The sequence below is a fragment of the Aphanomyces astaci genome (assembly GCF_000520075.1).
Source record: "Aphanomyces astaci strain APO3 unplaced genomic scaffold supercont1.108, whole genome shotgun sequence".
NCBI classification, from domain to species: Eukaryota; Oomycota; class Saprolegniomycetes; order Saprolegniales; family Verrucalvaceae; genus Aphanomyces; species Aphanomyces astaci.
Window position 1 is genome coordinate 1 of NW_009798371.1, and position 19,085 is coordinate 19,085.

Consider the following 19,085-nt stretch of genomic DNA (forward strand, 5'->3'; position numbering starts at 1 on the left):
GTATGAAACTGCTATGTGGGAATGTATGTCTCCGTGTCTTCAACTGTGTTGGATATTTTAAAAAATGAAAAATATAATATGAAAACGAGGTGTGGGAATGTATGTCATTGTGTGTGTTCGATCGTATGAAACTGCTATGTGGGAATGTATGTCTCCGTGTCTTAATTGTGTGTTGGATATGAAAATGAGGTATTACTGTATGTGTAGCGCGTGGAGATCCTGCTTGACCAGCGCCGAGACCAGTTGGAAGTGTACAAGCAGCAAGCACGTACCAAGATGCAAGCGGCCGAACATGTAAAAATAGCTCGATGGATGGACGAAGGGAATCACATTGGAGTAGGCGGTGGCGTCGGCAGCCAAGGAAGTGGATCAATGGCGGCAGCACAAACTCTCCAACGAGCATCAAGTCGCCGCCAAGTTGCAAGCAGTGCAGGAGACCCACGCCATGGTAATATGGAGCAAGATGGTAGTGGTATATACCCCTGACGCCGGTGTAGCTCAACCACGACCGAGAAGCGTTCGAACTCACGCTCAAGGACATGGAGGAGGTGCGACTCGCCGATTGAATATGGTGGTGCTTGACTTGGTGTAGACATATGTGCGCATGGAGCGGAAGGTCAAAGCCTACACGAAGATGGTGACAGAGATCGTCGGGTCGTCGTCCGTCGCGGCTGCCTAATAGTACGATATGTACCCTCGTACATACACACACCCCTTGAATTTATCGAAGTAGGATTAACATAATATTTCTCAATTTCCGACTTTTAGAGTAATACTAATCAATATCATGCTATTATTTGTCGTCTGATATACAGGCGTAGTACTATTATTAATAGTAGTGCTATGAATAGTATTTTTTCCGTGCCAAAGACACGCATGATGGACAATAAAATACGTGAAGTAATTCATAAAAATGACTTGTTTATAGTATCCGTCGACGAAAATAATATTATCAAGGTTTATAATATTATTGATCATCCCATCCCATCCATATGAATTGGATTGCGCACTTTTTCGCATTGTGCAGTTTTCGGAGTGACGATGTTTGGACGACTTGCGCGCGGCGTGCGAACGAGTGTGACCTCCATGGGTACCGTAGGAGGATGGACCCGTAGGTAGAAGTGTCACCAACATGATGGATGGGCGTAGGAGTGTCCTCTGGAAGCATGTCTACCCTCTCGCATGGACGAAAGGGGTTGCAGGAACTGCTCCAACGGAACAAGAAGTGGGCACATGACATCAAGAAGCAAAACCCGACCTACTTTTCCAAACTCGTGGACCAGCAGTCCCCTGAAGTGTTGTGGATTGGTACTCCAACCTTTCTTCTCATGTGGAGGATGGAACACCCAATCTGACGTGTACATGCAACCTACATTAGGATGCTCGGACTCTCGCGTACCGGCGAACGAAATCCTCAACTTGCCGCCGGGCGAGGTGTTTGTGCATCGCAACATTGCAAACCAATTCTGTACGACTTCACATTGGTATCCTCATGTGTGATGACCGCATGTACTAGTGAGCACGGACTTGAACGCGCTGTCAGTGTTGGAGTACGCCGTCACGGCACTGAAAGTGAAGCACATCATTGTGTGTACGTCCATGTATCAAACACATGATGATGGGAATCATACGTCGAACCTCCATGCATGTATGCAGGTGGTCATTACGGATGTGGGGGCGTGAATGCTGCCATGACCCAGAAGGAGTTTGGACTGGTCGACAATTGGCTTCGCAGCATCAAGGACATTTACAGCGATAACGCCAACGTTCTCGGCCGTACGCGATGGCATGCGTCCAACTCGTGGACTTGTTGACTCTGGTTTAGGCATATCGGACGACAAGAAGCGATCCGACTTGCTGACAGAGCTGAACGTGGCCAAGGCCGTGTACAACGTCTGCCATACGCGCATCGTGCAAACCGCGTGGCAAAGCGGGCAGGAACTGCACATCCATGGCTGGTGCTACCGGTTCGTACGACATTGCCGTTGACTCTCTGTGGCCTCATGGGGCTATTTTGCAGGTTAAAGGACGGGATCATTCGAGATTTGAAGATTTGCATCTCGGGCGAAGATCAAGTCGAAGATATCTACCGCAAGATGCAGGAAAAGGAAAGCCCAGAGCTGTAAAGCTACGTACGTTTTCCCTGTGTGGGTTTAATCGGGGGGTGTTAGAGAGGGTTAACCGTCGCCACCTGTCCCCTGCTATGCATATACCACTTAGTACAATACTAGTATGTCCTGCACAGATCTCAGTACCTTGTAATTGCTTCTGGCGAAGTTCTCGCTGCATCAATGCGCTTGACAAGCTCAAGAGAACTACAGTAAGGTACTACAGTTCTACTGTAGCAGCGCCTTCCGTTTCCAGTGAGTTTACGCCGGCGCAATTGATAAGTTGACACCCCCACAAGATCGGAACGACCTAGAGTCCATCTTTGCCTTTTGAATTCACGGGGTGAAAGCGTGACTGAAACATGCTGCGGACAATGGGGCCCCCAAAGAAGTCCGAAGTTAGGCTGTTAGTATTACAGTAGGTTAACGTTAGGACTAGTAATAGTTCAGTCTTTACGGTACCAGTAGTAGTAAGCTACTACTGTAGTAAACGTTACTGTAGGACTACTAAATTTGGACACTTCAACGTGGTGGGCCGTACAACTGTAATTTGCATGCTCGTTTTGGTTGATGACGCCGGAGCAATCCATGTGAGACACTTCGCAGGGCCAGTCCGAGAATGACCAAAGCTTCACTCTATCGCAGATCCAAGGGACGATGGGAATGAACTCGCCAGCTCACGCGTCCATTGTGAACAAACCGACCGCCGCCTCCCCTCCCGTCATCGCAGTGCCCACATCACGTCATTGGAGTGGCCAGCCGCATCCGGATAATGTCAAGCCGTTATAATACAGAGTAGTAGTGCTTGTATTTGTTTAAATTATCGGGAGCGGCAACTTAATTTTCATTTTATGGAACCAGAGATCTTATCCGGATACGACGTAGTATAAATACGTGTGGTGAGTTTCGAACGTCCTGTCAGTTTCCAATTTTCCAAACCATGTTCCATCGAGTTGTCCGATCTGTGGTGCCGCGAGTGCTGCCAGGTTTGTCACCAAGATGTCGCTGCCATATACTCATGGAGGTGTCTAGCGCGCACCTTTGCCAGCATCTCGACTGGCGAAAAGGGATTGCACGAGCTGCTCGAACGCAACAAGAAGTGGGCGGCCAAAGTGCAAAAGGAAGACCCGACGTACTTTGCCAAGTTGGAGCACCAACAAGCGCCTGAAGTGCTGTGGATCGGTGACGCATGTTAACGTGAGTTCCATGTCTTACTTGGGGAATAGGATGCTCGGATTCGCGCGTCCCCGCGAACCAAATCCTCAGTTTGCCGCCCGGCGATGTGTTTGTGCACCGAAACATCGCCAACCAATTCAGTACGCCCCTCTCTCGACCTTTCCACTCAGTCGAAGGAGCACCCTCTCTAATCACATGTGTTCTACCTGTAGTTAGTACGGACTTGAACGCGTTGTCCGTGTTGGAGTACGCCGTGGCCGTGTTGAAAGTCAAGCACGTAGTCGTCTGTGCGTACATTCTCCTCGATTTGGCCCCAATCAAAGACAGATCGTCCTGACTGTGGTTGTCTAGGTGGCCATTATGGCTGCGGCGGAGTCAATGCTGCGTTGACCCAACAAGAATTTGGCCTCGTGGACAACTGGCTTCGCAACATCAAGGACCTGTACATCACCAACCACCAACAGTTTGAACGCATCACGGACGAGAAGGAGCGCCAAGACCTCATGACCGAGCTCAACGTGGCCAAGTCGGTGTACAACATCTGCCACACCCGCATCGTTCAGAACGCGTGGCTCCGCGGCCAGGAGCTCAACGTCCATGGATGGTGCTATCGGTTCGTGCGTTGATCATGATGTCACCATAGTGGATGGACATCATCATCCGAGTCCTCGTAGGTTGAAGGACGGCATTATCCGCGATTTGAAGATCCGCGTGACGGGAGAAGATCAAGTCGAAGCCATTTACCGCAAAATGCTCGACAAGGAACACCCCGAGGCTTAGTAGTGTTGACTGTGAATAACCACAATCCCATTCAAGCATCACGACACACTGCTGGTTTGGAGCATTCGGGATGCAGTCAATGTACATATACACGAAAATGAAGATTCATTTATTCCAAAATTCGTCGAATCAATCTTGAATCACGCCGGAGTTCTGATTGGTTGAATATACTGTCTGCAAGAGCCAATCAAATCCACTCAAAAATGGATTAGCCAATAGCGTCCATTCGTGATTCGGCGGCGAGATTCGATTCGACGGGGGGTCGTCTGGAAATTCGTATCGAATATCCACAATATTAACGTTCAAAATGTATATTTTTCTATCATTGATTTCAGATAAGTACTGTACACGAACTTATGCTGACGAAGGTGTCAAAACCCGTCCATACTCATAAAACGTGGAGGGAATTGAGACTTATTTAAAATATTACCTTTGATTTTGTAGAGAGTGGCTTCAACTTTGACGAATTAATTTCAGAACTTTGGGGTTCGAATTAAATACCACCCCCCACCACTCATTGGCCGTCCCATTCGCAGTTTCCACCGACCGCTCCTGAGGACACCATGGACGGCGTTGTATACGAACAAGACGACCATCACCAAGAAGTGGACAACCTGGGAAGCTCTGCACATGAAGGGCGCCATCACGCTCCTCACGACCAGCCCGAGCAGTCGTCGCATCAACCCCACAACAGCAGCTATGGCTATCCCGACCAATCGTCATCGTACCAACCCACGCCTTCGTCATCGTACGGACAGCATCCTTCGCACGAAGGCGGTAGCAACGTCGGTGGAAGCTATCAACCAGCTCCTGCGTCGCAAGGAGCTGGCAAGATCTTTGTTGGTGGGGTGAGCTGGGAAACAACCGAAGACAACCTGCGGTCGCATTTTGGACAGTATGGTGCGTTGACCGACGCGGCATTGATGAAGGACAAGTATTCGGGCCAGCCGCGTGGGTTTGGCTTTGTGACCTTTGAAGATGCGTCAGGTTGTTGACGCCCTCCCTCCTATGTCGTCCCGAAGACGAGTGTACCATATCATCCCCCCCCCTCATGCAGTAGTTGTGTAGTGGTCGACCGAGTGCTTAGCGAAACACACACGTTGGACGGTCGCAACGTAGAAGTGAAACGCGCAGTTCCTCGAGATAGCGCTGGTGGTGGTCGCGCAGGTCCTCCCTCGTCTGGAGGTGGAGGCAGTTATAGGTTCGTCATTAGCTTATGTGTAGTAGTGTCGTCTGTGTGGCTTTCGCGGGTCGAGAGAGAGGGAGAGATCGTCTGTAGTCGACGTGCCGCAGACGCAGTGAGAGAGTTGGCAAGCAAGTTGAAACCAAAAACACGACCAATTGATGAGTCCCGACCCCTTGTCTCTCTCTCTCCCTCTCTCGCGACCAATAGACCCGTCCTGCATGCCCCTCATGCTCCTTGTCGTGCCTAGTGATCGTAACGGCGGAGGTCGCCCGTCCGAGTCGAAGAAGATCTTTGTCGGGGGACTGCCCCCATCGGTCACGAACGACGACTTTCGCGCGTACTTCGAGGACTTTGGCAAGATCACCGACGCTATTGTCATGATGGACCGCGACACGCAACGCTCCCGCGGGTTTGGCTTTGTGAGCTTTGAAGAGGAAGGCGCGGTTGCCGAAGTTATCAGCAAGAGCCACGAACTGCACGGCAAAGTCGTCGAAATCAAACGCGCAGAGCCCAAGGGCGAAGTGCGCGGCGGGGGCCGAGGCGGCTACGACTACGGCGGTCGCGGCGGTGGGTCGTACGGAGGCGGCTACGGCGGTCGAGGCGGTCGCGGCGGGTATGGTGCCCCCGGCGGGTATGGCGGCGGCGGCTACGGGGGAGGCGGCTATGGTGGCGGAGGCGGCTACGGTGGTCGCGGCGGTCGTGGCGGTGCTCCCGCCGGTGGATACGGTGGCGGTTATGGCGGTGGCGGCTATGGCGGTGGCTACGCGGGCGGGTATGGTGGCGGCTACGGCGGCGGGGGCTACGGCGGCTACGGAGGCTACGCGGGTGGCTACGGCGCGCCTGGTGCCCCGGGTGGTTATGGCGGCTACGGCGGGTACCCTGGCTACGGAGGATACCCGGGTTACGACCCGTCGGGTGCCCCTCCTCCGTCCGAAGGCTCGGCACCTCCCGAGGGTAGCGCGCCGTACGACGACCAGTCGGGCGGGTATGGTGGTTATGGCAGCTACCCGCGACAAGGTGGTGGTCCGCCAGGCCAAGGCGGGCCCAAGTCGGACCGATACCGTCCATATTAGTAGTCCTGGCCCACTGTATATAAAAAATTCGCGACACACTTGTGGTTATATTTGGATCGCGTTTAAGAAGCGATAAACGTGAGTCCACATGGTGCGTTGAATGGGCTCCAACGACTCGAGTTGACGAGAACGGGTCGACGACTCCTCAAGGAAAACTCGGTCCAACGTCGGAACGAGCGTCGACGCCGTCACTTGCACCACGTGGGGCGACGTGCCCAATGTCTGAACGACCGAAGTAAAGTTGGCCATATGCGGACCATGGAGCACAGTGCACCCCGACCGCAGCGGCTCGAGGACGTTGTGGCCCCCTATCGGAACCAACGACCCTGCACCAGAATCAGAATCAGAATACACGACCCAGAATCAGAATACATGAACCCAAAGTGATATAGACCGACGTTGTGTGGTGGTGCTGTATTACGTACCCCCCACAAACGCCACCCGCGACACTTCGTAGCACATTTGGGTTTCGCCCTACGCCATATACTGTTATTGACGACACAGGTCGGTAGAGCGCCTCGCAAGGGATCATATGTACCATGGTGTCGACAATAAACACATCCGAGTTGGCTTCTGGGACGCCGTGGCGCGACCGGAGAGTGACGTTGACGAGGGGATGCTGCAAATGTCCTTGTGATGATGATTGCAACGGCAGCAGATACATACAATAGTACCTTGGACTGTATGGCTTGAACGATCGAAGTGACTCGATGGGGATGGCGGGGGATGAGCACCAACAAGAGACGGGGATGGCGACGCAAGAGGTCGACGTGGGCTTCCACCACCAAGGCTTCTTCGCCTTCATGGGTGCTGGCAGCCGTCCACACGACGCGCGACTCGACTGCGCGCTTGAGGTTGTCCAAGGATGTGGCGTCCATGTCGGCTTTCGTGGTCACTACAAACCCAATCCCATAAAAGGGCGAAGGGGTCGTCGTACAAAACGTACAAAATTTCAAATCGCCAATGTATTTAGCAGTATCCGAGAGACCTAGGGCTTGAAACCGATGCATGTCCTAGACATACACACACATCAGTAGCAACCTGTTAGAGATGTGTTGCTTAGACATGGGTCGTACTTGGGGGCTCTGGCACCACACGGTCTCGAAGTGGCTTAGCAACGAACGCGCCAGCCGTCGACCCATCCACGAATTCCATCGATTGAACGATCGAGTTGACATGCGGCCATTTAGAAGCGCCATAGAAATCTATCCAAAAGAGATGGGCGTCTTCGCGATTCCATCATGGTCACGACAGGGCAACCTGGCGTGAGCTGGTTTCGACAAGCATGTTGGGCCACAGTTCCGACTCGATCCATATCGCCGCCCTGCCAAATCGTCGTTAGCAGCAGCATCGATGCGCGGGATAGAGGGACGTACACTGGCTGCCAAGTATCCAAGAATCGCCGCACACACGGAGCATGGTCCAGCGGAGCAAAGATGCAATGGGCATTGGGGTTCTACGATGCATGTGAATGCGTATATATGTTGATTGGAGATATGACACGTACAGACACAAGTCTCTGTGTGAGCAAGGCCCGCGCGCTTGGTGTCGTTGTAGTCACGAGCACTTGACATGGTGGCATCGTCGAAGCGTCCTTGGATTCGTCGGTGATCACCTTGATCAACGGTAAAGCACTCAAGCATTCGCCGACAGAGGCACCGTGAATCCACACCACCCCGCGTGGACTTGATCGGAAATGGTCTAGGATGTTGTGGGTACGATGCGCATAAGTGGTCAGCACCTTACCTGGTGGTATGGCGTCACCTGTCCTTTCAATCGACACGCTTGCCGGTACCTTCCGCCGCGTGTCTTTCGCCCGAACAAGCCACCTCACAATGGGCCAGCACGCTGTCCACACAGCACGGTAGACTTGGATCTCTACCAGAGTCTATTGCAAACATGTGCACATGAGCATCATCTCAAGCGTGCTGCTGGTGCGGCACCTTCATGGTTGTCCTTCAGCGTTGTGATTGGATTGTGTGATTTCCAGCGTAGTACACTTAAATCCCAGCCTCAACCATTGGGAAAAACACCTTTGTCGTGAATCCAGATCAGCCAATCAAATCGTTTCAAACGTATCTTTGGCCTTCGGATCATGCAATTCGACTATGCAACTGGTGCTGGACGGCTGTGAATCGGCGCTCCCTCGTCCGTTCCGCCTGGGATGTCGAGCGATGTGTTGATTCTGCGGGAACTATGCGACCAACGAGTGATAAGGAGCGCTGGAACTCGAGCCGGCGTGAGATGGGCTTTCAAGTGCAGATCTGGAGGTTGCGCTTGCAAACAGCGCTTAACACGAGACATCCATCCAGGATTGACGACGTAGGATTACATGAAAGAGTACGGGTTACGATGATTCCATTCGAAATTACTCTATGCTAAACTGCTGGGGACAACTACTCACGGCGCAACAGCGAACGGCGCGTCTTCGATCACGCGCTTGACAAACGGGGCAAAGAACTGGCCCAACCGTGTCTGGAGTTCGGGGATTTGCCAGTCCAATGTGGTGACAGTGGTGCGGCAGTTCACGCTACCACACATGCATGTGAAGTTGTCGCTCGGGTCACTGTTTGTGCCGTCGTTGACCATGCAGTAGTCGATCGTAATCTCCTCGCCAGGATGCAGATCTCGAATGGCCACGACGGTCACCGAGTCGAGCATGCCGCAGGACGGGTCGCACGAGTGGTTGATGTAGTCGCTGGTTTCGATCTTGTCCCCCGTCTCCTGAGGAAGCGTGAACAAACATGAACCAAGTCGTATTCATCAACAAGCATACCTTCCAAGCCGGAATTTGCCACAAGTCTCGCTGCACTTGGAGGGACATTTCAAAGTCCCGAGGCGTCATGGCCCCGCGCTCGAGGAGCGTGTCCTTGTGCACGATTTTGCCCGAGAACATGAGCACGATTTCGCCTTTAAGGATCTTGCAATCAGACACTTCGCGGCAAAAGAGCCCCATCGACGATTTGGATTTGTATCGAAGCTCCATTCGGGTGTCATACCAACTACTCAACAACACCACACGTCAATATGTTACTCTTCCTACCGACACCATCCATGGCTACCCATCGATTCGCTTGTTCTCGTACCCGTTTTCAGCATGTTTGCGCATGATGTAGTCGGTCACGTGGCCCAAGTTCTTTTTCATGAAGCCCCGGCTCCTCCAGTCGTTAAACTTCAATTGACCGCGGCACGTCTCGGCTCCGCACCGACAGTTCATGTCCACATGCAACGAAGACTAGAATGCTCGTGTAAGATGGCTGTAGCATACGTCGTCATCAATGTGTACCTCAGTCTCCGTGCATGCGTAATCGTAACACAACTGCTCGCCTTTTTTGACCGCGCGACGCGTGACAATTTTGCCATCGCCTTCAAACCAGCAGTTGGGGTCGCACGAGTGGTTAAAGTACCAGCATGCGTCCTCTTCCGGTGCCGTCGTCGTGGCAAAGCAGTCGTCGTTGACCATGTACGAGAAGTTGATGAGCTTCTGGCGGTCAGGATGACTCATCACTTCCTTTCGGGTAAACGTGACAAGGGGCTCCGTGACAGTGTCCCAAACCCACACAGGGGTGTTCACGGGGAGGTCTTCTTGTGCGAAGAGGCCGTGGCACTCGAAGCCATAGAATTGGAACGCTTCCAGCTGTACTTGCGGCGGCAACATGATGCAGTCGATTTCTCGTGGCCGAAGTGGGGCAAAACGTATTGTGATGGATCTTCGCCCAAATACACGAAAGTGAAAACTATCTTGACGTTTGTATAGAATACTCAATTAGAACCCACCATCAGTGAAATCCGAGTCAAGATTGGGGCCAACTTCAACCTCTGTGACCCCAGATCATGATGGTTTGGATCGCGAGGATTCCACTTGACGTTTGTATGTAATACAAAACACAAGATGTCCAAGAGAGAACTTTAGCGAACGCCCTCGGATCCCCAAATCCCTTGAGGTTTGTATGCAACCGAACGTTACTGAATGGTACCGTGGACAGCGTACTGTAAATACCAAGTTATTCCGTGGAAACGTGGGAAGGTTCGAATTTTACCTTGATGTGCCACATAAAAATATCGCCACAGTGGTGCGCTCGCCATCGTTCTTGCTCAAGCAAGTCTGGACCTTTACGATGACAAACCTGGCACTGCTTGCGTTGCATCAAGAAGACTGCTGCATGCCCTCGTGGTTGTCGTCGTAGTTACTCCTCGAGTACTGACTGTAACGTTACTTGGCATTCACCATGGGGCGTGCGTGGTTGGCTGTATCACGAACGGCGGTTTCCTCGTACTACATATCAGCGGTGTCGAGGGTGGTTACAGCTTTTTTCTCGTCGTCCACAAGGCAAGCCACCCGAGTATTTTAGGCGAGGAGTCACTGCCCGCCTTAACATTCGAAATACGTTTCGATTGGTAGGGTTTCCTGTAGTAGTGTAGATCGAAGCGGTGGTCTTTCGTGCCTCCGAAATGCGGCTTCTGAAGGAAATTGTTTCGACAGACTGCATCATCATAACTACGGCCCGACGTCGCAGCACCCGCATTGTGAAGTACTGCTCAACTCTGGCTATACAAGTACATATCTTTATCCGGATACCGCCCTCGCGACTGTTCAAGATCGAGGACATTGCAGATGGGCCAATAGCATTGCAGGAAAACAAGAAGGTTGACTACTTCAGCTGTATGGACAGATTGATGGGGCTGCTCTACGACTAAGAGCCATGAAGTAGTCCCCGCTGCTAACCTCGCCAAGGTCATCCTCCCAAGACAGTGCCCGATGTAGAGTCGAACCTAGCTAACGTTAACAACCTGCTAACGAGGTTGTGCAACTGCTCGTTACCCTTTTAGAGATTGGGCATTTGATAGGAATATCGATATAAATACGCGCATTGCCTCACACTCTCGTGTAGTAGTAAGTATGTATACAGGCGTCTCTGCGCTTCAACGAATCAAGGGCTACAGTATCTCACAGCATTCGCTGGCCAATTTCTGCAATAATGGGTGAAGAGCATGCACTACCCGTCGTCTGGGCTTCCTTGGGATATTGCAAGACATACTAACGTTGGTACTAGTACTACTACGTAGTAGTAGAATGTATTCACATCCTACCGGTAAAATTCACCTCCATCACGCAGCTACCGGTAAAGTTAGAAAGTGATGTACATGAATAAATCGAACGAACAATCGATCAATTTGTCTGGATGTAGAGTACTGGTACAGCCAAAGCTTGTCACATACACAGCCATCCATGGTGAGAAAAATACCCACGATTCACAGTAACGTTAAGTTTTTTTTACTGTAACTACATACAGTTGTGCTCTATTATATTGACGTCTTGCAATGCTGAACCGTGGTGCAGTAGACTGCCAAACGCACTGCTTGGGCTTTGAACCCTCAAGATATAAACTCAGTTTCTGAAGGTACCCATCACCTAAATCCGTGGGGTGAAGATGCGTGCACATGGAGGTGGATGGCCTTTCTGCCCACAAGTGCACCCAACATTTGATAAATAGATGAATGTATAGGTAAATCCGCATACGTAATATAAATGAAATAACATAGTAAATGACCGATTGGTCCTATAGCAACCCTTTGCTGGCTCGAAATATGTTGTCTTGAACTGAGTATATCCGGACCGATTGAACCGTTGAACCGCGGTTGATTTCACCAATCAGCCAATCACATCATCCCATGCATTGCAGGTTCAACTTGGAAAAGGTGTGTACTTACAACACTCGCAAATTGTATGGGTATATAATACACCATACGATTCCGGCACACAACCACATCGCATCAAACGAGCATTTTCACCGCTAGCACCATCACGACGATGATGATCAGAGACGACACGAGCAACAATCAGACGTCCTCTCATGTGGGAGATGAGAGGAGGCGAGGCCTTTCCGTGCACATCAGCCACGTCGACTGCAGTCCGATCCAGCAGACCCAGTACGTGATCCGCGTCGCGGACTTCTACACAGACGCGTATGAGCGTACGGTGCGACGTCCGTACTCGGAGTTCCGCCGCTTCCGTTTCCACATCCTCGACCTCCTGAAGCTTTGCACCGACGGCGATGATTTGTCTCAAAGGGTCTCCAAGCAGATTGAGGCGTTGGTGTTTCCCCCGAAACGGTTCTTTGGGGCACGATCCGAAGCAGTGGTGCGAACTCGTGCCAATGCACTCAACAAGTGGATCACTTGCGTCTTGGCTATCACGACAGAGTACCGCAAGGCCCAGAAGAATCTCGCTGTGTGCGACCCGTCCGCGTCCACCCAAGGCAGCGCCGTCCTCCTCGACGCGCTCAAGACGTTTTTGACGTCGCGTGTGGAAGAATTGCAGTTGATAAATCCCCTGCCACTGGAGAAATCCCAGTCATTGCCGATGCCGCCACCTGTAGACATGAAGGGTCGCGGTCTGCCGCAACGACGTACGTCTTCGAGCCATCACAACTCCCATGAACGGTCTAACAACCTCGAGTCATCCACCTCTACGCTCCAAGTGACCTCGACAGCTCCACTGGTTGCGCTACCGGCGTTGACCATGAACGACATCAACCACATTGCGTCATCCGTCATCAAGTCGTCGAGCGGCAGGTCCATCCTCAAGTCCCACGATCGTCTAGCATCGTCCGGAAGTGGTATGCGGAAAACCAAAACCCGTTTCTCGATTGCCGAACCGTCTGAAACGTCCTTTTCGAACAATCGTTGTACAAGTAACAGTTCCGAAGGAGCACATCATCACCGGTCGTCGTCGTCATCTACGGCTGCGTCGTCCGCGGAAGGCTCCTTCGTCTTCACACGTACCAAAGCATCGTCTCGGGTATGACCTCCATACAACGTGTGATGAAGGTCTAACGTGATATGCCTATAGTCAAATCTCGCCAAGACGGAACTGTCGGCACGACTGAAGTCAACATCGTCATCAAATCAATCCCGCCACTCGATGCATCTTCACAACTACCGCGGCTCCGTGGTCAAGGACGCGCGATTCTCCATGACCCAGCCTAAAGTCATCAAGCGCCTGCCCGCCGGGGACGAGTCGGACATTGTACTTGCGGCTGAAACTGAGCTGCAAAGCATGGGACTCAGTACCGACACGGCGGCCATGGTGCTTCGATACATGGACCGATTCCTCGTCAAAGCCACGCAGCGCCAGCCTGGTTGCTACCGCATCACCCCCGACAACTGGCTCGCTATCGACGCCGAACGCCTGTGTACCGAGCTCGAAGAAGCACTGTTCAATCCGGCCCACATGCAAGCGATGCTGTTCAGTGGCGGCGAGTGGCGCATTCCTCAGGCGCTGGAAGGCTACATCCAGCACAAGTGGGCGGTGCACCACAACACAGCCATGGACGAGCAAGCCGACGACTCGGACGACGACGAGCCCGACGACAGCCACGCGGAAACGCTGACCAAGTCGGCGCGCAAGAACCCATCGCTCTTCTCGCGCCACGACATCGACGAGATCGAGCAGCTCATGAGCGAAGGCACGGCATCGCGGTCCCAAGTCAAGCAATTGCGCCGTCAGCTGGACGAAGGCAACTGGGACCGCCACGCCACCCGTCGGCGGGCGATTCCATTGATGGACAACGCCCTCAACAGCGACGACGACAACGATAGCTTGGGCGAAGAAGAAGACATTGACTTTGCCACATATGCCCGTCGAAAGAGCGGAAAGACAACGACGCCAAAGCCCACTTTTCAGGACCACGGGGGGCTGGTCTAGTCGACGGAGGTGTATGAGAAGGTTGTGGTGGTTACACTAGTACTATTTAACAAGGAAAAGTTGGTCCAAAGCGTCCTACTAACTCATGTCGGGGTGGCGTTGGTCGAGGACTCGACGAATGTGTCGGCGCAAAACACTTTGGGCGGCGGCGCGTGGAGCCGGCACCCACAGAGCATGCACATGGCGCAAAGCGAGTTGCATACAACGAACTTGGACGCGCAGTTGATGCAGTGTTCACCTTTGAAGTACCCGCGGTAGACCACCCATGACGTATAAGCCACCGCGACCTGGAACATAGATGTCCAGTCAGTCGGTAGTTGGCTTTACTTGTGTTGTCGGGGGGATGTATGTGTACGTCATAGTGTACCAATGTCGCAGCTAGCAGGATGAACCACGTCGACGACGGAGTGTACTGCGGCCGCGTGGTGACCATGCGAATGCGCTCGTGAAACGTGATGGGCGTGGCGCTGGATTCGACGGCTGAGACGGCGCAACTGTCGACGCCAACCCAAAACGACCACCCGTGGTTGTCGCTGTACATGGACACGTTAAGCTCCACGACGTAGCCGGCGAGGAAGAGCGACGCGTTGCGATGCGGCCACTCGCACGTGACCTGTGCATGACATCATCACCTTGTGTGCTTTTCACGATACATGGTCGAGATTGGGAACGTGTGGATGTGATGAATACCACGGACTCGTCGGTGACGGTCTGCCGCCTTGCAAACACAAATCGCTTGCCGGCGTCGTTGATCACTGACGATCGCTGCAGCGCAGTCAGCGGACACACCAAGTCCCACGTCTCGTCAGTTCTGTATACAATGCACATGTGTTGTAGGTGCATGGGCGTGACATGAATGTCGTACCCAGTGGCGGTGGGATTGCCGCAGCAGTTGACGCAGTACGAGATCGAAGGAAGGAATTGGTTGGACACCCCCGTACGATCCGACGTCGAGTTGTAATTGCTGCACCCAAAGAGGCCGTACCCTTGAAAGCACGATCCGAGCAGTTGAGCTCCCGTGATTCGCAAATCTGCATGAGATTTTGGTGGGCCACTTCGAACACCCATGGACGTGTTGCAGTACCTTTTCGCCAGATTGTGCCGTACACTCGATTGGTTGCCTACATCCTTCCGCGTCACTGTTCAAGACACTATTGTTCTTGCACACGTACTGTCATGTCTTCGACCTGTTCCGCAGCGACGAAGATACCAACAAGCATCGCGCCGATCCACATCCTCATCGTCCCATTTGTGGAGAAGCGTTTCAGAGTTTCAGTGAGCGGTTTCAAAACCCTCAACATTCAATATTCCAGCACCTCTCGCATTTCATACTGACTACACCCGCCGTTTCGTCAACGGAATACCAGTTGGTGTTGCGCTGCGCTTCGACGCTCTCCACATACTCCATCTTGTGCTTCGTTGCGATCAACTTCAATGCCATCAACCTCCATGTTCATCGTAGCTCATCATGGGAACCCACAACACACAACCCCCCCACTACTATACTGTCCAATGCTTGGTACTCTCCGGATAATAACGGTGTCGACGCGTTCATACATATATAAAGTTCCACAGACCTGTGTCAGTCAATCAGCGCAGTGAAAAAAGTTGGACATAATGTCCGACCTTTCAGTTCCAATGTCTCGTTTCTGGTCTACTTACTGGTATACTATAACGGCGGATCTTCTCCACACTTCTACATCAATAAAGTAGCTTCTGTTGTCATTTTCCGTCCACTGACCCTCGTCGGATTGTACCATTGACCCCCCCCCTTCTCCTACGCCGTTCACTGCACACATATGTACCACGAGTAAAAGCTTCCCAAGATACACTTTGGCCATGTTGATTCAACACTACTTAACGGTCCAATCAAATGGGCAACTTGCCCTTCTCTGCCGCCCAAAGGTCCAATAAGGCAGGCCGTCGGCCCTATCTTTCAGCTTCAACTTGAACCGGTGACGTCGCAGTGTTGCTTTCGATCTGAACCCCAACCTCGGCTTTTCATTGGCTACATTCCGCGCATTGCAGTTATACGACGCTGTGATTGGTGGACATGTTTATCGAATTTGACAGGTTCCGACCCTCCGGTTGTTTGCGCGATTGCCTGTGTCGCCCGCCCGCCGTCACTGCGTCGGTCATTTCCCAACAGCATGAGTCCCCAACAACACCAACAGCGCTCCTCGTCGTCGTCCGCGCGCCGCATCGAGCAGGTCGGCAGCCAACTCAGCATCTCCGCCTCCCTCGTCGATGAAGACAGCCTGTATGCGTCTCGTGTAAAGGAAATGCAAGCGTTTATGAACCAAGAACGCTTCCGCCACACCACTCGTCAGTACAACGCCGAAGACGTGGTGAAGCTCCAAGGCACGGTGATTCAGTCGTATGCATCCACAACGCAAGCGACCAAGCTGTACTCGATGTTGCGTCAGTTGCAGGCTCAGGGCAAATGCAGCCACACGTTTGGCGCGCTCGACACGATCCAAGTGGTCCAAATGGCCAAGCACTTGACGTCCGTGTACATTTCGGGGTGGCAGTCGTCGTCGACTGCGTCATCGACCAACGAACCCGGCCCGGACGTTGCGGACTACCCCATGGACACGGTCCCGAACAAATGCGACCAACTGTTCCGCGCGCAATGCTTCCATGACCGCAAGCAGTACGAAGCCCGCCGGCGAATGAGTCCCGCGGAGCGCGCCGCCACCCCCGCGATCGACTACCTGCGCCCAATCGTCGCCGACGCGGACACGGGTCACGGTGGACTCACGGCGTGCATGAAGTTGGTGAAGCTGTTTGCCGAGCGCGGCGCTGCCGGCATCCACTTGGAGGACCAAAAGCCTGGCACCAAGAAGTGCGGCCATATGGGGGGCAAGGTGCTCGTGACGACGCAGGAGCACATCTCCCGCCTCATCGCCGCCCGTCTGCAAGCCGACGTCCTCCAAGTGCCGTTGGTCATCATCGCCCGGACGGACGCCGAGGCGGCAACCCTCCTCGACAACAACTCGGACGGCCGCGACCATCCGTTCATCCTTGGCGCCACCAACTTGAACGTCGAGTCGTTTGCCGACGCGGTGCGCAACGGTCGCGCTGACACGTGGGACAAGGACGCGGGTTGCATGACGTTTACCGAGTACGTTGCGCGGCAGCTGACGGGGAACGCGGCGGGACTGGCTGCATGGAAGCGCCACGAGTTTGCCGACTTCAGCGCGATGAAGGCGTATGCAATTGATGTGCTGGGGCTGGCCGTGTCTTCGTTTTGCTGGGAGAAGGCGCGCACGGTCGAAGGCTACTACCGCGTGCGCGGCGGCGTCGAGTTCTGCATCTCCCGCGCCAAGGCCTATGCGCCGTACGCGGATTTGATCTGGATGGAGACCACGGTGCCGGGGCTGCCGCTCGCCCGGCAGTTTGCATCGGGCGTGCACCGCCAGTTCCCGCATCAGATGCTCGCGTACAACTTGAGTCCGTCGTTCAACTGGGACGCGGCAGGCATGTCGGACGCGGAGATTCGGACGTTCATCGACGAGCTGGCCACCCTCGGCTACACATGGCAGTTTATCACGCTCGCGGGGTTCCACAGCGACTCGCTGGGCATCACCCGCTTTGCCCGCGACTTCGCCGAGCGCAAGATGCTTGCGTATGTGACGGGCATCCAGCGGGCGGAGCGCACGGAGGGCGTCGAGACGCTCAAGCACCAGGGCTGGTCGGGCACGGAGCTGATTGACGCGATGCAGAACACGGTGACTGGAGGGTTGAGCTCGACCAACACGATGGGCCACGGGGTGACGGAGGCGCAGTTTTAGGACAAGTGTTTCGACATATACTATATATATTGTGTTTATTCTAAACATATATTGTTGCGAAACTGGAGTGACATACCGAATGAATCGACAGAACCAAATGTACAGTACCGAAGAATCGGCAGAAGGATTTAGCCAATCAGATTGCAGGAACCAAGAACAGCGTCAAATTAGTGTGTGACTTTAATTAGTGTGATACCAAACACCAACTGGTATTATCTAAACAAGCTGTAGCTTATCGCCAAATGTCTTTATTAACTTTATTAACTTTATTAAATACAGAAAAAAAATCTTAAATTTAAATAGAATTAGTTGTAGGTTTCATTTATGTATACTAACTGTAAGTCCAAATTTTGGGTAAAGGGCAATACTACGTAGTACTTCGAATTATTTACAATCATCCCCCGATTTTTGCAAACTGGTATAAAATAATATCCTATGTAACACAATACGATATTAGATATAACAGGAAGTGTGTCGATTTGAATTTCAAACGCGTGCAAATCTTCGCTGGTTGAATGCAGATCCCACCAAGCAATAGCCCACGCCTGACCTTGGGTCAAAAGGCCAAGATACGAGCGTATCACCTCGCGACCGGCGGCCGTACGTTCACTGCCACGTCAGCGTGGGTCTTGCGGGAGTTCGGTGTCCCTGTGCCACGACCGCGACAATTCAAAATTGTTGGAAGCACACGGGTATTGTTCCCTCTGGGTCTTTGATGTTTGCGTTTGACAAGTTGCGTATCTGCAGTCCGATGTCAGGTGATTTAATTCTTACTTAGATTAGGAAATTTGTTGGCTTATCTCCATTCTCTAGCTGGAACTTGTTAGAGTATTTGATGTCGGATATTTTACCACTATTATCAAAACGTGTCGGGTAAAAGATTGCTTATACGTTAATTTAGTGTGGCAAACGTAGCCGGACGATTTCGATGAAAACTTGCGGTTGATGACGAGACCATCCTGTATTTCATGGAGCAGTCTTATTTGCACCCACATCATCCTTTCCTTCGTCGTCCTTGTCGTCTCCTTCAGTTTCATCATCATCCGATTCAGCTTCTTCTTCGGCCATTTTCTTCCGCGCATCGATCTCAATGGCCACTCGGTCGACGTTGGCGATGGCCCCGTCGGCAGTGCTCCGTCGTTGGGTCACAAAGTAGTGCTGCAACGCGGCCGTGGACAAGGGTCGGTCCGGTCCGAGCGCCGCCACCAGGGCGTCGGCAAACGCCAGTGCCCGGTCGCGCGTCTCCCGGGGGTAAAAGGC

The 19,085-nt window shown here is 52.7% G+C and overlaps 9 protein-coding genes across 10 annotated transcripts; 6 read left to right on the top strand and 3 right to left on the bottom strand.

The window, feature by feature from the left end:
• Positions 1-207: 207 nt before the first annotated feature.
• H257_17459 (hypothetical protein) lies at positions 208-679 on the top strand (the record flags this gene model as incomplete). Its single annotated transcript, XM_009846257.1, has 4 exons — positions 208-294; positions 341-448; positions 498-548; positions 593-679. Coding segments are annotated over 4 exons (333 nt in total), but the record flags the coding sequence as incomplete, so codon positions are not given.
• Positions 680-1,021: 342 nt separating this feature from the next.
• H257_17460 lies at positions 1,022-2,284 on the top strand. Of its 2 annotated transcripts, XM_009846259.1 has the most exons (7): positions 1,022-1,090; positions 1,150-1,308; positions 1,379-1,468; positions 1,517-1,591; positions 1,657-1,776; positions 1,826-1,967; positions 2,021-2,284. In XM_009846259.1, exons 1-7 carry the CDS (start codon positions 1,042-1,044, stop codon positions 2,124-2,126), a joined length of 741 nt encoding a protein of 246 aa, XP_009844561.1. In that variant the 5' UTR covers positions 1,022-1,041; the 3' UTR covers positions 2,127-2,284. The 2 variants fall into 2 exon arrangements, with proteins under 2 accessions (XP_009844561.1, XP_009844560.1); XM_009846258.1 differs by having other exon boundaries at positions 1,657-1,967.
• A 741-nt stretch (positions 2,285-3,025) lies between these two features.
• Positions 3,026-4,184, top strand: H257_17461 (hypothetical protein). Its single transcript, XM_009846260.1, has 6 exons — positions 3,026-3,094; positions 3,141-3,290; positions 3,335-3,424; positions 3,497-3,571; positions 3,636-3,897; positions 3,959-4,184. The coding sequence occupies exons 1-6, from the start codon at positions 3,049-3,051 to the stop codon at positions 4,062-4,064; spliced, it is 729 nt and encodes a 242-aa protein (XP_009844562.1). The 5' UTR covers positions 3,026-3,048; the 3' UTR covers positions 4,065-4,184.
• Positions 4,185-4,585: 401 nt separating this feature from the next.
• H257_17462 (hypothetical protein) lies at positions 4,586-6,675 on the top strand. The gene is made up of 3 exons (XM_009846261.1): positions 4,586-5,051; positions 5,133-5,265; positions 5,498-6,675. Exons 1-3 carry the CDS (start codon positions 4,628-4,630, stop codon positions 6,321-6,323), a joined length of 1,383 nt encoding a protein of 460 aa, XP_009844563.1. The 5' UTR covers positions 4,586-4,627; the 3' UTR covers positions 6,324-6,675.
• Positions 6,351-8,290, bottom strand: H257_17463 (hypothetical protein). The gene is made up of 11 exons (XM_009846262.1): positions 8,267-8,290; positions 8,070-8,211; positions 7,831-8,024; positions 7,700-7,779; positions 7,584-7,647; positions 7,400-7,528; positions 7,270-7,336; positions 6,998-7,218; positions 6,862-6,942; positions 6,749-6,797; positions 6,351-6,649 (listed from the first exon to the last, which is right to left on the bottom strand). Exons 1-11 carry the CDS (start codon positions 8,270-8,272, stop codon positions 6,369-6,371), a joined length of 1,314 nt encoding a protein of 437 aa, XP_009844564.1. The 5' UTR covers positions 8,273-8,290; the 3' UTR covers positions 6,351-6,368.
• A 374-nt stretch (positions 8,291-8,664) lies between these two features.
• On the bottom strand, positions 8,665-10,018 carry H257_17464 (hypothetical protein). The gene is made up of 4 exons (XM_009846263.1): positions 9,610-10,018; positions 9,410-9,558; positions 9,100-9,325; positions 8,665-9,047 (listed from the first exon to the last, which is right to left on the bottom strand). The coding sequence occupies exons 1-4, from the start codon at positions 9,979-9,981 to the stop codon at positions 8,724-8,726; spliced, it is 1,071 nt and encodes a 356-aa protein (XP_009844565.1). The 5' UTR covers positions 9,982-10,018; the 3' UTR covers positions 8,665-8,723.
• Positions 10,019-12,109: 2,091 nt separating this feature from the next.
• Positions 12,110-14,255, top strand: H257_17465 (hypothetical protein). Its single transcript, XM_009846264.1, has 2 exons — positions 12,110-13,125; positions 13,177-14,255. The coding sequence occupies exons 1-2, from the start codon at positions 12,136-12,138 to the stop codon at positions 14,029-14,031; spliced, it is 1,845 nt and encodes a 614-aa protein (XP_009844566.1). The 5' UTR covers positions 12,110-12,135; the 3' UTR covers positions 14,032-14,255.
• On the bottom strand, positions 14,115-15,285 carry H257_17466 (hypothetical protein; the record flags this gene model as incomplete). The annotated part of the gene is made up of 6 exons (XM_009846265.1): positions 15,204-15,285; positions 15,116-15,152; positions 14,897-15,062; positions 14,722-14,842; positions 14,399-14,644; positions 14,115-14,318 (listed from the first exon to the last, which is right to left on the bottom strand). The coding sequence occupies exons 1-6, from the start codon at positions 15,270-15,272 to the stop codon at positions 14,115-14,117; spliced, it is 843 nt and encodes a 280-aa protein (XP_009844567.1). The 5' UTR covers positions 15,273-15,285.
• A 726-nt stretch (positions 15,286-16,011) lies between these two features.
• On the top strand, positions 16,012-17,904 carry H257_17467 (isocitrate lyase). Its single transcript, XM_009846266.1, has one exon. The coding sequence runs from the start codon at positions 16,182-16,184 to the stop codon at positions 17,823-17,825; it is 1,644 nt and encodes a 547-aa protein (XP_009844568.1). The 5' UTR covers positions 16,012-16,181; the 3' UTR covers positions 17,826-17,904.
• The last annotated feature ends 1,181 nt before the right edge of the window (positions 17,905-19,085 follow it).

What these genes read in the sequence shown, in the direction of transcription:
- H257_17460 (XM_009846259.1), top strand. Translation starts at nt 1,042, where the DNA reads ATGTTTGGACGACTTGCGCGCGGCGTGCGAACGAGTGTGACCTCCATG. An exon ending in AACGAGTGTGACCTCCATGG is followed by an intron (nt 1,091 to 1,149) that starts GTACCGTAGGAG and finishes GGATGGGCGTAG; the next exon opens with GAGTGTCCTCTGGAAGCATG. An exon ending in TAACGCCAACGTTCTCGGCC is followed by an intron (nt 1,777 to 1,825) that starts GTACGCGATGGC and finishes ACTCTGGTTTAG; the next exon opens with GCATATCGGACGACAAGAAG.
- H257_17461 (XM_009846260.1), top strand. Translation starts at nt 3,049, where the DNA reads ATGTTCCATCGAGTTGTCCGATCTGTGGTGCCGCGAGTGCTGCCAG. An exon ending in GCCTGAAGTGCTGTGGATCG is followed by an intron (nt 3,291 to 3,334) that starts GTGACGCATGTT and finishes CTTGGGGAATAG; the next exon opens with GATGCTCGGATTCGCGCGTC. An exon ending in AAACATCGCCAACCAATTCA is followed by an intron (nt 3,425 to 3,496) that starts GTACGCCCCTCT and finishes TTCTACCTGTAG; the next exon opens with TTAGTACGGACTTGAACGCG.
- H257_17462 (XM_009846261.1), top strand. Translation starts at nt 4,628, where the DNA reads ATGGACGGCGTTGTATACGAACAAGACGACCATCACCAAGAAGTGGAC. An exon ending in GACCTTTGAAGATGCGTCAG is followed by an intron (nt 5,052 to 5,132) that starts GTTGTTGACGCC and finishes GTAGTTGTGTAG; the next exon opens with TGGTCGACCGAGTGCTTAGC. An exon ending in GGAGGTGGAGGCAGTTATAG is followed by an intron (nt 5,266 to 5,497) that starts GTTCGTCATTAG and finishes TGTCGTGCCTAG; the next exon opens with TGATCGTAACGGCGGAGGTC.
- H257_17463 (XM_009846262.1), bottom strand. An exon ending in AGGTGACGCCATACCACCAG is followed by an intron (nt 8,025 to 8,069) that starts GTAAGGTGCTGA and finishes ACAACATCCTAG; the next exon opens with ACCATTTCCGATCAAGTCCA. An exon ending in TTCAAGCCATACAGTCCAAG is followed by an intron (nt 6,943 to 6,997) that starts GTACTATTGTAT and finishes GGACATTTGCAG; the next exon opens with CATCCCCTCGTCAACGTCAC.
- H257_17464 (XM_009846263.1), bottom strand. Translation starts at nt 9,981, where the DNA reads ATGTTGCCGCCGCAAGTACAGCTGGAAGCGTTCCAATTCTATGGCTTC. An exon ending in ACGCATGCACGGAGACTGAG is followed by an intron (nt 9,559 to 9,609) that starts GTACACATTGAT and finishes CGAGCATTCTAG; the next exon opens with TCTTCGTTGCATGTGGACAT. An exon ending in GGCAAATTCCGGCTTGGAAG is followed by an intron (nt 9,048 to 9,099) that starts GTATGCTTGTTG and finishes ACGCTTCCTCAG; the next exon opens with GAGACGGGGGACAAGATCGA.
- H257_17465 (XM_009846264.1), top strand. Translation starts at nt 12,136, where the DNA reads ATGATGATCAGAGACGACACGAGCAACAATCAGACGTCCTCTCATGTG. An exon ending in GTACCAAAGCATCGTCTCGG is followed by an intron (nt 13,126 to 13,176) that starts GTATGACCTCCA and finishes ATATGCCTATAG; the next exon opens with TCAAATCTCGCCAAGACGGA.
- H257_17467 (XM_009846266.1), top strand. Translation starts at nt 16,182, where the DNA reads ATGAGTCCCCAACAACACCAACAGCGCTCCTCGTCGTCGTCCGCGCGC.